Below are 16,639 nucleotides of genomic sequence, written 5' to 3'. Positions count from 1 at the left end.
GAAGAGATATGACAAAGCATCCTTGTCCGACATGCTTACATGCTTTTGAGTTATATATATATACATATATATATACTTTCAAATCAATCAATCGGTGGTTTATATATAATTTAATGAAAAAAAAAAAAAATCAAAACTCATTTTCAAGCTAAATAGTGTGCCTTTTCCTCGCTAACAAACCATTTTATATTTGAAACTAGGATAAATTCCGATTTCATCACATGGGACCATAATTGAAATTTCATTTAAGTGTGAGGGATCTTAACTGAAATTTTATTCGAATGTAAAAAGCTGACCGTCATTTTCACACTTTTTTAAAAATAATTTTTTTATTTTTTAAAAAAATTTGGGGGGTGGGGGGCACAGCCCTATTGGCCCCCTTAAATTGGTCACTGTTTGAAACTACATTAAATTTTAAAATAACTCATATTTAAGCCTTTGAATCTGTCCAACTTCAAATGAGAAACTTGACCCTTTTTCACCTTCGGTCAAAAAGAAAAACAAAGAAACTTTTTTAGTTTTTTCCTTAACCAATGATTATTGTTACTTAAATTGTAAATAAAACTAAAAAAATAAAAAAACTATTTCATATGGTATATAAGAAAATTAAATATTTCTTCTAATTAAACATGAAATTAATTAGGGAAAAATTATAATAAAATTTCTCTAAAATATATAAATAATGATTCGGACTCTCAAAATGTCACAATTCTCTAAAATCTCTAAGAATTTTTTTACCATTAGTGAATTTATATAAATTATCAAATTATTCTTATTAAAAATAAATTATTCACAACTTTTTTTTTATATTCACAACTTTTTTTTTAAATTCGTAACAATGTAACAAAAATTACAATTTTTTCATGTTAAATTTCTTATTTGTTGTTGCATTATTGCCAATAGAAGAAAGAAAGTTGTGAATATAAGAAGAAATTATGAATAATTTATTTCAACAAGGATGATTTGATAATTTATATAAATTTATTAATGAAAAAAGTTTTAAAGACTTTAAAAAAATTATAGCATTTTGAAGGATCAAATTATTATTTATATATTTTAAAGTTTTATTATCATTTTTCATTAATTAAATTTACTCTATCCATTTAATATTATAAGATATTTTTCAATGTGTTATGTCAAAACATATAAGACGTTTTGGATATTTTAAAATACAATTAATAAGATTTTTTTAAAAAAATATTCTTGATTAGAGAGTGTAATTAATAATTTTTTTAATTGAAGCACCTTATTAAATAAGGGTAAATTAAAAAGAGTGTAATTTTAAAAATAATTAATTAACTTATTAATAAAATTATTTGATTAAAAATATTTTATAATTTAGAATGAAAAAGTATTTGTAAATAATGCTTTGTCAATGATGATACCATTTATTGCAAATATTCTAACAATCCCTCTTTTCTAATTTTGAAGAGGGCAAAGTTGAAAACATGTATTAGCTACATTTAAAATTGGAGTAGCTATTGTTTATAATTAAGACTAACATAGTGTTTGGGAGATTTTTGGGATAGAATGGAGTAAAGTGAGATGGCTAAAAGTTTCATACTATTGTTTGGAAAATTTTGTTAAAAGAAAGTAAAAAAAACTTGGAATAACCTTCCAAGCCATTTTAAGTCCATTTTTCCTATCCCCCAAATGATGGAATGGCCTAATATAACTCACATTATTGTAAAATCAACCTAATTTTTCTCATCCCTTCTCATTCTTTTACTTCCCCTTCATCCTAAAATTGAAAAACATAATTATATACAATTCAAATATATTATTTTTATAATAATTCTTAAATAATAATTAAATAAAACTTTCAAATAATGAATTGTTTCATTCTATTCCGCTCTATTGCACTTCATTCCATTTAATTCATTTCATTAATTACCATCCATTATTATCTACTCTTAAACATATCATAAGAAAATTTGGTAATTTTGCTTGTATTGTTTTTCATTTTTATTATAAGTCACTTCAATCACATTACCATGAGAGAATTCTCCTCCCCTTTCGTCCCTTCCCAATTCTTGACACAAGGATAAGGTTCAAATGGTTTATATTTGTTCTCTCATGAAATATTTCTTTTATTTTTTTTTTTATCGTATTTTTAACTATTCATAACAAATTTTAGTAGTTTGAATTGTTTATTTTTTTATAATTTAATATTTTAATAATAATAATTTTATAAAATCTTGATCTAAGAATAGGAAAATGAGGAAAAATTATGGGAAAGTTAGATGAGAGAATCTCTCTTCCCCCCAGAATCAAAGAATAACAATTAAAGGTCCACATTTGGTTGTTGAAAATGATGAGAATGAAATAAATAAAGAAATAAAAGTAAAAATAAATTAAATTATTCTCTCTATCATGATAAGCATGATAAATTTTAATATCACATATTATAAATATAAGAGCCATCAAACTCACTACTAAACTCATGAATTATTATTTTCAATATCATAAATTTAATTATCTCTCATGAAAATGATTGAATTGTAACCCCTTTATATTTTAATTAATTATTATTATTATTTTTTTTATTTCATTCCATTCTTATCATTTCCAATAAGCAAACATGACCTAACCTGTTAAATCTATTTTAAAATTAAATAAAATTCCAACTTCACCCCTAATAAGAGGAGAAAAAAACGTAACATCCTATGAATCATTTATTATCATTAAGTTAGTATCATTTTTTTTAAAAAAAATTTTTTAGGATAAAACTAAAAAAATATCCCTCTTTTTTATTTATAAGAGAAACTATCACTTTTAATTTTTTTTAATATAAGCAACATCACATTTTTCAATAAGAATTTATTGCAAACTTTTTAAATCATCTCTCATAGTTTTATCATTCATAGTCATAAAAAAATACTCCCTTTGTTAAAAAATGTAAGGCATTTTTAACTGAATTTTACTCTCAATAAAGTAGTTACTTACTTTTCAACTAATCATATCTTTCCATATTTATCCCTATTAAATACCCTATAATAAATATAAAATTATTATCAATAGGGACATTTTTTTAAAAAGAAGATAATGATTACATTTCGAAAGACTAAAAATGCCTTACATTTTTAAACATTCAACTCCTCAAAAAATACCTTATATTTTTAAACGGAGGGAGTAATTAATAAAGGCTTGATTAACACAATTTATAAAAGATATTATAGTCTAATTCTTTTATTTTCAAACATAATTAATATAGTTAATCAATTTTCTTAAACTGTGTGATGTAGTTTTTCTTCCTATAAATAGAAACGGAGGGGATATCAGTTAACATTTTATTTGACTTATATTAAGTACTCTTTCTGTCTCAAATTATAAAACACTTTTAAAAAAATTTGTTATTTCAAAATATAAGACCCTTTGAGAAAATTGAGATTTTATTAAATAAGTTTATTCTAATATTATGTTTTTCTCTCTATTTAATACTAATTAGGTGTGTATTTAAAGTTATTGAATGAAAAACATTTTTAAAAGTTTATATTTTTATTTTAAAAATAAAATTATTAATTATATTTAATAATAATTATTAGTATATAAAATTTTATTTAAAAATATTTTATAATTTAACACGGAGGGGGAGAGTATTAAAAAACGTTTTTAAATCGCAGCTACGAATAGTCAAGAGGAGGGAGCACAGTAACGGTGTCATTAATTATCCAAAGTGTATTGGCGCAGTCAGTTTTTGCAACATAAATTCTCGTTCTCACATACTAATGGCGGTGGCGTTCAGAGCAGCGAGCGGTAGTAATCCGTTGAAAACGCGTATTCAAAATCTGGAACAGCCCACCCACCTGACCACGACAAAACGTGATCCACTGTTTCCCTTTCATCATCCAACCTTTCGTGTTCAGATTAGACCCACGCACTCCTTGTGAGCCCGGAGAAGGAAGCTTCCTCTCTCTCGCATTAATTCAGAAAAAAGCTCTTGAAATCGATGGACGTATCGCAGCGTGACATGGAGTGAACACAAAAAGATGACCCACCCATCAACCATGTCCATAGCTGTCTCCATGATGGTTTTGGTCTAACAAACATGACCCCACCCACTTTCTTCTTTATCTTTTTTGGGTTCTTCGTTTGTTGCTTTCCAGTGCCAAAATCCTGTGAATTCGTCAAACAAGACGTACGTCTGGAATTTTAAAATAGTAGAATTGTGGGGTTGTTATGGTATTATTGTATCTTTTTTGCACTCATCCTGTTTCTTGTCATATCTTCCACTCTTGACATGAAGTTCTCTCCTTTAGTATTCCTATATCTTCTTGGTCTCTCTCCAGGATATGAGAAGCTAAACTTGACTGCGAATGTGAATACCTTTATTTTTTTGTTCTGACCTTTCTGGGTTCGAGAGTGTTCATCCAATTTTGGCTTATTCATTCTTTTCATTGATTCTGTTTTGTGGGTTTTTCTGTCTCATCTTGAAATTTTCTGTCAAAGTACTGTCTTTTCGCTTGTGAGTATTTGTGAATTGTGACCACATCATCAGCTTTTGGCTCTCTGTTTGTGGTTCATCTAACGTTGCTTTGTAGATTCCCTATCCTATTTCCGTTTGCGTATATGGATTCTCGCAGCTGCAACTGCAAATCTTTTATTGGGGTTTCATCCATTTTCTGGTTGATTTGGGTTTCATTTGGAGGTGTTTCTGGTGATGAATTTCTCATAGATTGTGGATCCTCCAACACCACTAAACTGGGAAAGCGTGTATTTCTAGCTGATAATTCTACTTCTCGGTTTCTTTCAACCTCACAAATTATTTTGGCAAAGGCGGATTCCTCCACTGTTCTTCCATCATCTTTTGATTCAAACTGTACGAAACTGCTAGAATCCTTGAAGGTGTTTCTCAATACACATTCCCAATCAAAAAACATGGTAGGTACTGGATTCGCTTGTATTTCTTCCCTTTTAGTTCTGGAAAATACAACATGAGCTCTGCAAAATTCTCTGTTTCTGCTCAAGAAAGAACCACCTTGCTCAAGGATTTTCAGTTAGATAGTGATTCTGTACGGAGGGAATACTCTTTGAACATCTCAGAGAACCAGCTTGTGCTCACTTTCACACCTTCTTCTAAATCATTTGCCTTCATAAATGCCTTAGAAGTTATCTCAATTCCTGATGAGGTTATTCCCGAGCAAGCCGAGAGTGTTTACCCACAGGGTGATAATAGGAATCTATGGAAGCACGCCTTGGAGACTGTTGCTAGAGTGAACATGGGGAATCAATCTGTATCACCCCTAAATGATAGCCTGGGGCGTGATTGGGTGCCCGATGTTTCGTTTCTTATCCACAAGAATTTTGCCAATTTCACATCCAACATTACGGCAGTGAATTTCAAAGCAGCAAACATGTCAGATGATATTGCACCTGCTGAGGTATATGGTAGTTTGACTACATTGAAAGTTGCTGGAGATGATCCCAGATCCAAAGCAAATATGACATGGTTTTTCAATGTTGATCCTGGTTTTGATTATCTGCTTCGGTTTCACTTCTGTGACATTCTGAATCTACCACCAGACTCTCTCTTTAATGTTTATGTTAACTCAGGGCTCGTTTCTGCAATCAATGTTGGCACAGTAATGCCATATCAAGGAGCCCCATATTATGTGGATGCAATCACAAGAGTTAGTGGTAGCTCTAATTTGAATGTGTCTGTTGGTATACCTAGTGGGGGTGAATTTTATTCTCCGCCCTTTCTCAATGGGCTTGAGATCATGAAAATGAGCAATTCAGAAGATAGCTTGGTCTTGGACTCTAAGAGCAGTTCCAAGAAAAAGCTTGGTATTGTAGTAGCGGCTTGTGTGGCTGGTTTGGTTGTGATTGTTTTAGTGGTGGCTATGTCTGTTGTGCTGCTATTCCAAAGAAGAAGAAACCGTCTCCATGTGAGTCATGAGAATGGGAAGGACCTTTCTGGCATGAGTAGGATGGATCATTCTAACATCTTTTCCAACTCAAAAATTGGGTATCGCTTTCCACTTGCGGTCATCCACGAGGCAACTAATAATTTCAGTGAAGATTTGGTCATTGGTGTAGGTGGTTTTGGGAAGGTATACAAAGGAGTTTTCAGAGATGAAACAAAGGTGGCTGTGAAGAGAGGAGCATCTCAATCACAACAAGGTCTTGCAGAGTTCAGAACTGAAATTGAGATGCTATCACAGTTTCGCCACCGCCATTTGGTATCATTGATCGGATACTGCCATGAGCAAAATGAGAGGATCATCATATATGAATACATGGAAAACGGTACACTAAAGAACCATTTGTATGGATCAGATGATAAACCAAGTTTAAATTGGAGGCAGAGGTTAGAAGCATGCATAGGAGCAGCCAAGGGACTTCACTATCTTCACACTGGCTCTACCAAGGCAATTATTCACCGTGATGTTAAATCAGCAAATATACTCCTCGATGAGAAGTTCATGGCTAAGGTTGCTGATTTTGGTCTTTCAAAGACAGGTCCTGAGATTGATGAGACACATGTCAGCACTGCAGTGAAAGGAAGCTTTGGATATCTTGATCCGGAATACTTGACAACACAGCAACTAACAGAGAAATCAGATATTTACTCCTTCGGTGTGGTCATGTTTGAAGTCCTCTGTGGGAGACCTGTGATAGACCCATCACTCCCAAGGGAGAAGGTGAATCTAATTGAATGGGTGATGAATTGTCTGGAGAGAAAGAACTTGGAGGAAATCGTGGATGCTCGTCTCGCGGATCAGATAGAGTCAGATTCGCTGCAGAAGTTTGTAGAGATTGCAGGGAAGTGCTTAGCAGAACATGGCAGTAACAGGCCTACCATGGGAGATGTGTTGTGGCACTTAGAGTATGCCCTAAGACAAGAAGTGGTTAGTCATGAATCGTCACAGATTCGTCAAATGAATCGCTCTGATACTGGTTTATCAGGTGCAGAATACACCATGGGAAGCATGGCTGGCATGTCTGAAGTTTCAATGAGCAAAGTGTTTGCTCAAATGGTGAGAAGAGAGGATATGAGGTAGAACATGTTACATAAAATATTTTCATTTGCTTTTCTAATGTAAGTGGCTCAAGAAAGTAGTAATTCAAATAGGTAGTTGGGTTTTGGGTTGTTTCTCTATGGTGTTACACTGAAGTGAATTCAGTACATATTGTTGCATATGCCATGTGATATATGGATACAGCATAGGCATTGTACCTAGAATTTGTGCAAATGATTGGTCTGTATACTATATTTGGCATTCACGTATTAATGGTGATTTGGTCTTACATTCCTTTGTTTTTTTACCTGATACTCACTCTTGTGCTTTTTCTGAGATACTTTTAACTATTTTATGTATATTAAGAAAAATTAGTTTTTTTTTATATTTTGAAAATAATGAGATATACTTTCATTTTTATCTTTAATTTTAAATAAAGATATAATTACATTAAATATTTTCACACGAATTAAGAAAGGATATAATTGAAAAAAGTTATTTAAATATTATAAGGTGTCTTACATTTTATATCAAAAATAATTTTTAGAAGGCATCCTGTAAATAAGACAGGATGGATTATATGATAGTAATATTAGTTAATTTAGATTTGAGTTGGGTGGGATTCTAATTGAAAGGAGCAATCTTGGATTTTTTTTTGTATTGTTTCATATAAAATACATTTATGCGTTAATAAAAAAATGATATATTTATGGGAGAAAGAATTGATTTACTGTTTATTTAAGCTAGGGAATTGAAAAGAAATGGGGAAAAAGTTTTAAAAATTGTCTCTTTATTTGACTAATAAATTGTTTGGTAATGTCAATTTTCAAGATAGAAAGGGAATATTAAAATTAGGTTTGAAGCTACCTTGTTATCTTCTGTTCCCATTAACCTAACTTATAATGTAGAGTAACCATTTAGTGTTCTATTGGCAAATGGCAATGGTTCATTTTTTTTTTTTTGGCTACTAACTACCAATCTATTGCTAAAAAGTTCAAATATATAAATTTGACATCAAATTTGAAAAAACTGTTTTCCTTTTGGCTTATTTATGCATTTCTAATTAATTATATGATTTGATTAATAAGGCACCTACACCTTGTGCAAATGATTGCATCTTGATGTTATATGTGGCATTCACCTGCCAAGGTGGTGTAGTTTTACATTTCTGGTTGTTTCATGGAAAATACAATTCTGCTTTAATCAAAAGATTAAAAGTATATTTAAAGGATAAACAATTATTCCACTCTTTATTTATTTAGGCTAGGAAAGTGAAAAGGAATGCAATTTTTTTAAAAAAAAAATGTTTGGTATTTTAATGTTGGTTTATTGGGCGAAAAACAAATTTCCAAGATTAGGTTTGAAGTTACCATTATGTGTTCTATTCCCATTGGAATGTCAATTTGGTTGATGTTGGTGACATTCTCATTGCTTAGTTATGTAGTCCATCCACCTTCATCAACTTCTAAGAAAAATCAGAAATCAAAGTCCATGTGAGCAACAGATTGTTGGCCTTGGAGATATTTGCACTCTGCAATTTTCTGCTTGCAAGCCTCCATTTAAGCCAAAAAAAAAAAACGTCTCTCTCATGTGACTTTTTATTATTTTGATTTAGTGTTCTAACTCTAATTAGATAAACAAGGCTTTCCAATTCTTTATATAAATCAATTTTTAATTTTTTTTCCTTTATAAAGTTAGAGAAATTAATATTTTTTCAATTTTATTCCTTATTGATTTATTATCATTTGAATTCTTAGACAATAATTTGTTATAATTATTTTTTTGATTGTTCACAATTATTTTCTTATTCAAAATGATTATGTTTGAGATACAGTCCGCCACATTATGAAGAACAAATCCTATCCACTAAACTTAACTCCCATTGATATTTATTATAACTATTAATTATAAAAGGAGACATAATTGAAAAGTTACATATTTTTAACAATTTTAAGGGTATGGCTATAATTTTTAATAAACATAAAATTGATTAAATTTATCATATATTAAGGATTAGAATGAGTAATTAAAAAAAAAATAAAGATGCAAGAAACGATGCAAAAGACACAAAGTCAAGTCATATAAGAGCTTAAAAAGTTTCTTTTAATGAAATCACTATACTCTATATAAAAAAAAAAAAATATGTGCGTGTGTGTTCATTCTTTTAATTAAATCAAACTGCTCACAATGTAGCTTGTTCATCCATATTCAATTTGTAGAATCAACGAAACGTTGCTTCTACTTAGCCTCTATTTAAATTTGTCGTTGGTCCTCCTTATACAGCATGGGAGTTCACATTATTTTTGAAGTAGTGATATCATTTGATTAAGTTTTTTTGGGGTTAAATTTCTTTCTTTTTTTAGTTAGCAATAATTAATTTATTCACATACCATAAGCTAATATTTTCCGTGCAAGGCACTCAAGGGGTCAGTGTTTGTGGTAATTGCAATTGACTGTGACATCTTTAACATAAAATGCGGATGATGATGACCCCACATATTGCTTTGAAGATAAAATAAATTAATTATTAGTAAGTGGTATTGCACTCTTACATCCATAATTTATGTATTGTATGTTAATTATATGTCTCACAATATATCATTGTGATTAAGTTACCCAGCTTGACTGGAATTTAAGACATGAAATCATCTAACTATACATGTACTTCTTTTGAAAGGAAGAAGCCTTGGTATTCTGAAGTCTGTACTATTCAGATCAAAACCAGATATTTGGACGGTCACTTTGTTAACATAAAGATAGTTTTATCACTGTCACTTTGTTAAAAAAAATAATTTTTTATATAAAAATTACAAATTTAAAAATCTTAAATCTGTATTATTAAAATCAATTTTAAATGACCCAGACCTTGGAAGCTTGTTTTAGAGACCTTTTTTTTTTTTTTTGCTTTACCTACTTGTTTTTAGAGACTTTACTTATCTGTCTTTTTTATCAATTATCACTAATCTCACACCTTCACATGTGACTTGACTAATTTGTATTGTGTATTAAACATGCACTTTATACATTTGAATCTCCCCATTTGTTTAATACTTGATTATTCACATGTGATTCAATAAAATTTTACCTTAATTATCGAAAGCCTAATACAATCTTTCTCTTTTATCCGAACTTAAGAATTGTCTATAAACATAGGTAGAGATATTTGTGATCAAGAAGTACTTAATAAACTTTAAAAAAAATTTATCAAATTGCTATAAAATTAATCATGTTATACAATAGTAAGAGTTAGGCTTCAAAAGAACGAGAGTGCAAAATTGGACTAGTTGATGTAAAAATATTAAAATAAATGTGCGAGCATGTACAAAAAAATAAAGTTCATAATAAGTATATACAAAAAATAAATAAATATGCCATCTATTGAGAGAAAGATGGTTAAAAAAATTATTTAAAATAATCTAGACATATACAAAAAAGACCACGATAAGCACTAGTGAGGAGAATGAATAGATAGTTTTGAATTCGGTAAAGAGAGAAAAAATTTGCTCATGAAAGTTGTTTATTATGATATTTTGATTAATAATATTCTTAAAAACTTACTGATAATAAAGCAAAAGAGCATGATTCAATCTATGTGGCTAATTTCAACCATTAGAATAAAGCTTCTTGTTGATTAATACTTGATTAAATTAGGAAAAACAAAAAAGAAAGGCCTTTTAAACTTGATTCAAGACCTCTTATAGTTTAATAAGATCAACAAATTAATTTGAACGCTTAGGTGTGTAAAATTTTTTAAAAAATAATTTTTTACACCTAGATGTTCAAATTTTGATTAGACAATTAATTCACATTCAAACCTATCTCATTAACTAACTTATGAGTTAGTTAAACTTTTTATAGACACTTGAATCACTTCGATTGTGAAAACAGCACACACCAAAAGTTTGTTATTTATACTATCAAATCACAACAACAAAATCAAACATGTGTACCGCACCACATGTTATAGATGGCCCATAACTTGATTTTGTAATTTTAAAGCATGCAATAGTGCATATAAATGCATAAAAATTATGTCTTGAATCAAATCAAAATGATATAAAAAACAATCATACAACATCTCAATCCAAAATCTTCAAAATAATTTTCTTTATTAAAGTAGTGAATAAACATTTGAAAAATAACAGTACTTGTCAGACTACATATTGAAATGCTATGAAACATAAAAAGGTCACTTCGGTATCATTATTAAAGTAATCCCAGAAAACAGAAAGGAAAGGTCTCCCTAGGAGAAACAAATCAGTTATTTAGCAAGTGAAAAACACAATATTAAAACCCAAGTCAATTTAATAAAATGCTTTGCTTATAACCTATACAAAATTTGATTACAAACCGTTAACTCTTACACACTTAACCGGTCTAAGAACCAAACAAAATCGTGAAGATTAATGCCGAAAATAACCTGACCACGACAAAGCAGATTAATATCCCAATGATTTTTATTTTTTTTGTCACACACTAAAAATGAGACGTAATGCACACAATTTTTATTATTTTTCCGATAAAAACACAAGGGGTACTTTTCACTCAAACCCCTATTCTCTTTTTCTGCTGATTACCAAGATTTTACATTATTAATCAGCACCCTTCTGAATAAGTGGCCCGAAATGCGAAAAACTAGACCTAAAGGACATAGAAACGCTAAAGATAACACATCAGAATGCAAAGCATTGGAAGGAAAACTGCGAAATACTTTTCACTCACTCTGTCAAACAATTTTCCCTGGATTCCTTGACATACTTGGCACCCCCAAGAGATGCTGAACAAATTCATTTCACAAACATGAGGCTAACAGAAGGAAAATAATTAGTGAAAGCTAATGGAGAACACTACTAATTCATATCACAACACATACTATCTAAATCCAGCCTCTTCTCAATATTGACAGAGACTGGTGATTCAGAAAACAATGTAAATACAGTGGCAGTTATACAGGCCATGCCACCATCACATGTGATCAGACCTGCCATCATCCTCACTATTTGCATCACCAGCATGTCTGCAGGGGAAAAACATAAAAATAGGATCAGAATTTTAAATCCCTTCAGACCCAACAGCTAAGATGAAGGGCCTGTTTGCTTGTTGGAAATAAATGGAATGGAATGGATTAAAAAAAATAAAGATAAAAATATGATGACCAAGATAGAGAGAAGACACAAGTCAACCATATTCATAAGGGGGTAATCCATGAGATTGGGAGTCATGATTCTTAAAGTTTATGGTGGGTGTGGTGATTCCCACATTTGAGGTATGTGGTATTGAGTTTTTTCATATTTACCATGAGGGATTGGATAATTTAATTCATTTTTGTTCTTATTTTTCCAATCAATTCCATTCTTGTCATTCCCAGCAACCAAATGGCTTCGAAGACAATTGAAACCCAGATACTTAGTAGTAACTAATAAAAAATAGTGGATCAGTAAGGAGTTGCATTTGGACAAACCGCCAAGATGATGTTAGATTTCTAGCTTTTCTGTCCAATTGAAGGTTCTCTAAAGCACTAGAAGCTCGAATTACATCCTCTGGAAGTTCATCGCTGTCATATCGCCAATTGTAATCATCCTTCCGGTAACCAGCCATGGAAGAACCTCCTCTTCTATCTGAATGCTAGAGTGTCAATTAAATGGGAACTTGAAGAATGCAGACAAAGCAAGGTTAAAGGTCAATCGATCAAATACCCACCAGATGCCTGAGAAGGTACAGCCCTGTAAAAAGTATGTGTACAAAAAGAATATCAACTGAGTGAAAAACGTGAGGTGCCCAAAAAAAAAGGAAGAAAGAAAAAAGAAAATGACGAAGAGACAGAATCACAGCAATAATCATCAATGTGCACCTTCCAAGGGGAGGTAAGCCACCAGCAACAGATGATGAAGGCCTTCGCATGTTCCAGGATTCTAGGTTTGGCAAGGTCTCAGTTTCTGGAGTGCTGAATCTCCTGCCACTAGCCTTTGCTTGGGATAAATTCTGCAAAATTATAAATCACTTGATTGACAATTAATTAAAGATGGTAGACACTTGCAACAGCTAACATATATGCTTCACAATGACAACAATAAACCAAAAATTGAGAACAATGACATTTTGCATTGTGCATGACAGAAATGTTCCCCCTTCGTATCATCAATAGAAAGAGGAAACTACCATCACTATTTCACCAAACATTACATCTCTTATTTGTCTTTCTTCACATTATCATATATCACTCCAATCAAGACAACTCTATCCCTTCATAAGTTACAAATTTCACTGCTTCTATGCCCACACATTTGTTTAGAAGCCGAGAATTGCATCCCTGAATTTTCTTTTACAATGTAACCACTGTAAATAAGTATCAAATGAGTGAAAATCTCATTCTCATCTTAGACGCTACAGTCCTCCCCCACTTGGAAGCAGACATCCTTAAAATATTATACCAAAGAAGAATAGACAAATGTGAAGACATAAGACCACTTCAACACACTCAAAGTATGGCGCTAGGCAATACTTGCTTTCTTGTCATAGCAACTAATATTTTAATTATAGACTTTTACTCAAGAACAGTCAACGGTTGTCAAATATGCATGCAACAAGTAAACTTGTTCAAGGAGGTAAACTCAATTGTAAAATCATAAGCATTTACATCAATAAATAGCAAAGGAAAAATATATACTGATGATAAAATAATCCTTTAACTACATATGGTCTTAAGAAAAGAAGTAATAGGCAACATCAAATCTAATCATCCATAAGCTATGAAGCATGGACATTATCATGCCCTAGGATACACTCATTCAAACACAAATTACTTGAAGACAGGAAATTAAACTATACTACTCAAATTACTGAACATAGAACATAATTACAACAGCTAACAAGCTCAGGATTACCCAGAATTCAGAGCAAGAAACATTATTCTACCCTAAGCTTGACTGAATTTACATGCTATGTTTACTCATGATTTTAACAAACACGACTAGAGACAACCATTTAAAATAATGCATGTGCAATCTTTGACGCCCTTCTAAGACCAAATTAAGTGTGAATGACTACTATCATGAAAGTTCAGTCAAGATAGAAGTTATAGTGATAAATGTAATATATAATTAATGCAAAACCTCAAACTTCAAGAATCCTTCAAGAACATCCAAAAGCACAGGGCTATCTCCATTTCTGTTGAGATCATACCCATTCTTGCTACTAAATTCTTTCAACTCAGCCTTCCAAGAATCTTTTGGCTGCAAGACATTAAAATAAACCAAATTAGAGTCACAGAGGGAGTTAAAAATTAAAACAAAACAAAATCATTACGCATAGATAGTCATTTGCTTACCAAATTACACTCTGGAAGATAAACTTTTAGTGTATGGTTTAGTTGAGCCCAGTCTAAATATTCGCACACCAGTGCAGTAAGTAGTCTCCCTGCATGGAGAAAAAGGTAAATTCTAATGCAATGACATAGATTAGGCAAGCCTCAACTAAAACTTCAATTAAAGGTTCCTCAACTGCGTGCAGTTTCCCTCTATTGAGCAACCCAAGTTGAAGATTGAAATTGACACAGGCAGCAATAACATCAAGAAATTCACTGTCACAAATAGTGAACCACTAGTAGCTCAATGCTAAGGCTCTTTGTTCTACAGAACTTGCAACTTTCACATGCTCAGCTATAGCCACACTATAGAAGATATTTTTGTCTGTCTAGCTCAATAGTATATCGAAGGCAACGATAACCCTAATTTAAGTGATTTTGCAAAGGCTACTGGTAGAGATTCACTTGACCTACCCTTGGACAACCAATATTTATAGTATTAATAATATTCATGAACCATATCAAGAGCATGAGAAGAAAGCAATAGCAACTTCCTCTTCCTGTGCTCTTGACATGGCTGATGAAAAAATAGAAACCTTAGAAGACAATGGGGAAATTGAGGCATTGCTTAGTGATGATCAATTTTAAGATATTGCATTTGATGAAGAATTGATTTAGTCTTTAGATATCTTGGTTTCCATGGAATTCGCCAAGAGGATCATTTAAAGTCCCTAGTCATGTCATTTGTAAAGCATAATTATCAAGATATTCTCCTAGAAAGATAGGAAAAAACCTGAAGGAGAAGCGTGAAGTTGTTTTGCTCGATCATTGCAACTGCCAAGCAAAGCAGGTGGTAAGCCTTCCTCTTTCTCTATTACCTGATCCTCCTCTTCAATAGCTTCAAATACACTGGCCCTGAGTTCAGCCTGAAAAAAAGCCAAATCAACCGATTAAGAGAAACAATAACCTAAAGAAAGGAGCATACTTTTTTTTTGGACGAAAGAACACAAATTATGAACTGGACAAAAAATGATAAAAGGAACAAAGATGGAAAAACAAAGACCCAGTAAATGAAAAGCATAAAGCCAATAATAAGTTCCGCAGTCTCGTTAGAAAGACCAGCAAAGCACCTCAGATCGATTACATTTTCAACATTTCATTCCACAGGCTCAATCAACATCCACCCACGGCTAAATTTCTCACAGGCTCTCATTTTGAGAGTCTCGTTCCAGACCCACATTTCAAGCCTCCGCATAATTCGGAAGGGGAAAAGAAAACCCTAGATACACCTTAGCTACCCGTAAAATAAGAACTAGCGTCATTTATTAAGCATCTCGGAACAAATCTACCCTAAATACTCAATTGCCGACAAAAATAATTCAAAGCATAAGCAAAACAATCACGATTTAGGAAAAAAAGAACAGGCTTTACTCGGATCCTAGCAAGGACGCCTTTCTTCTCGAGAGTACGGGTCACAAGAGTCTTGAGGTCCATCATCTCTCTCGTGTAGTCGTCCATGGCTCGAAAAACTGAGCTTCTTTCAGTGGTTGCCTCTTTCACAGGGTATGGTGGAGAGATACTTGGCTTCCACTCCAGTGGATGTAGGGGCGCGTGAGCACCAGAGACACAGAGACGAGTCGGAGGGAAAGGGAGCAAACAGCAAAGAAGGATGGCAACGTGAACAGAAGAGAAGCGAGATTGGAAATCAAAAATAGGAATGCGTAAAAGAGGGATTCAAAAGAAAAGATAATGAAATGTTGCAAACCCACCCCAAGAAAAAAAAGAAACGATCTGAAATGATTATTTGACCTGAAAATGAAATGATTAGAAGGCAAAACAAATATGAAATGATTATGATGTTTTTATTTTAACTAGCATTTTTAAAAAATATGAATGTAATAATTATTATATACTTTATTTTTCTCAAAACAAAATTTTTTGAACTTGAATGTTTTTGCAATTATAATTATAAATTATAAATTAATCATATTTAATGTGGTTAGAATAAATTAGAGAGAATTTACTAATCAGGTCCAAGAAACTATGAAAACCCATTGCTAGATTTTGAGATTAAAAAGGAAATTAAGTTGTGCATCAAAATGACCTAATTACTCTTGATGTTTAAAGAAAGAGCTCAAGAGTGAGGCATTATTAAGGGCAGGGAGAGACAAAACAAAATTTAGGGTTTTGGTAGGAGAAGCTACTGCTAAACATGGCAGGGCACGGGGCAATGCTAGGAAGAGGGGATGAGGTGAGCGTGTGGAACAAGTAATATTTTAATCAACAAGTGATGTAAGAGAATTAATAAAACATTTTATTTATAAAGTTAATAATTTAATAAGTTATGTTTGGATTTACATATATCAGAATTCGA

The 16,639-nt window shown here is 31.8% G+C and overlaps 2 protein-coding genes across 2 annotated transcripts; one reads left to right on the top strand and one right to left on the bottom strand.

The window, feature by feature from the left end:
• Positions 1 to 3,827: 3,827 nt before the first annotated feature.
• Positions 3,828 to 7,256, top strand: LOC129319063 (probable receptor-like protein kinase At2g39360). Its single transcript, XM_054964097.1, is given in 2 exon segments — positions 3,828 to 4,815; positions 4,818 to 7,256. Coding segments are annotated over 2 exon segments (2,433 nt in total). The 5' UTR covers positions 3,828 to 4,569; the 3' UTR covers positions 7,005 to 7,256.
• Positions 7,257 to 11,650: 4,394 nt separating this feature from the next.
• Positions 11,651 to 15,984, bottom strand: LOC129303059 (protein TONNEAU 1a-like). The gene is made up of 8 exons (XM_054942067.1): positions 15,697 to 15,984; positions 15,059 to 15,191; positions 14,290 to 14,378; positions 14,075 to 14,194; positions 12,814 to 12,944; positions 12,663 to 12,685; positions 12,424 to 12,580; positions 11,651 to 11,979 (listed from the first exon to the last, which is right to left on the bottom strand). Exons 1-8 carry the CDS (start codon positions 15,781 to 15,783, stop codon positions 11,928 to 11,930), a joined length of 792 nt encoding a protein of 263 aa, XP_054798042.1. The 5' UTR covers positions 15,784 to 15,984; the 3' UTR covers positions 11,651 to 11,927.
• Between the last annotated feature and the right edge of the window lie 655 nt (positions 15,985 to 16,639).

Source organism: Prosopis cineraria, unplaced genomic scaffold (assembly GCF_029017545.1).
Source record: "Prosopis cineraria cultivar Desert tree isolate PC_DT_omini unplaced genomic scaffold, ASM2901754v1 PC1, whole genome shotgun sequence".
In the NCBI taxonomy this organism is placed as follows: Eukaryota; Viridiplantae; Streptophyta; class Magnoliopsida; order Fabales; family Fabaceae; genus Prosopis; species Prosopis cineraria.
The sequence above is the reverse complement of the archived record's forward strand: the minus strand, read 5'-3'. Positions and strand labels throughout refer to the sequence as shown.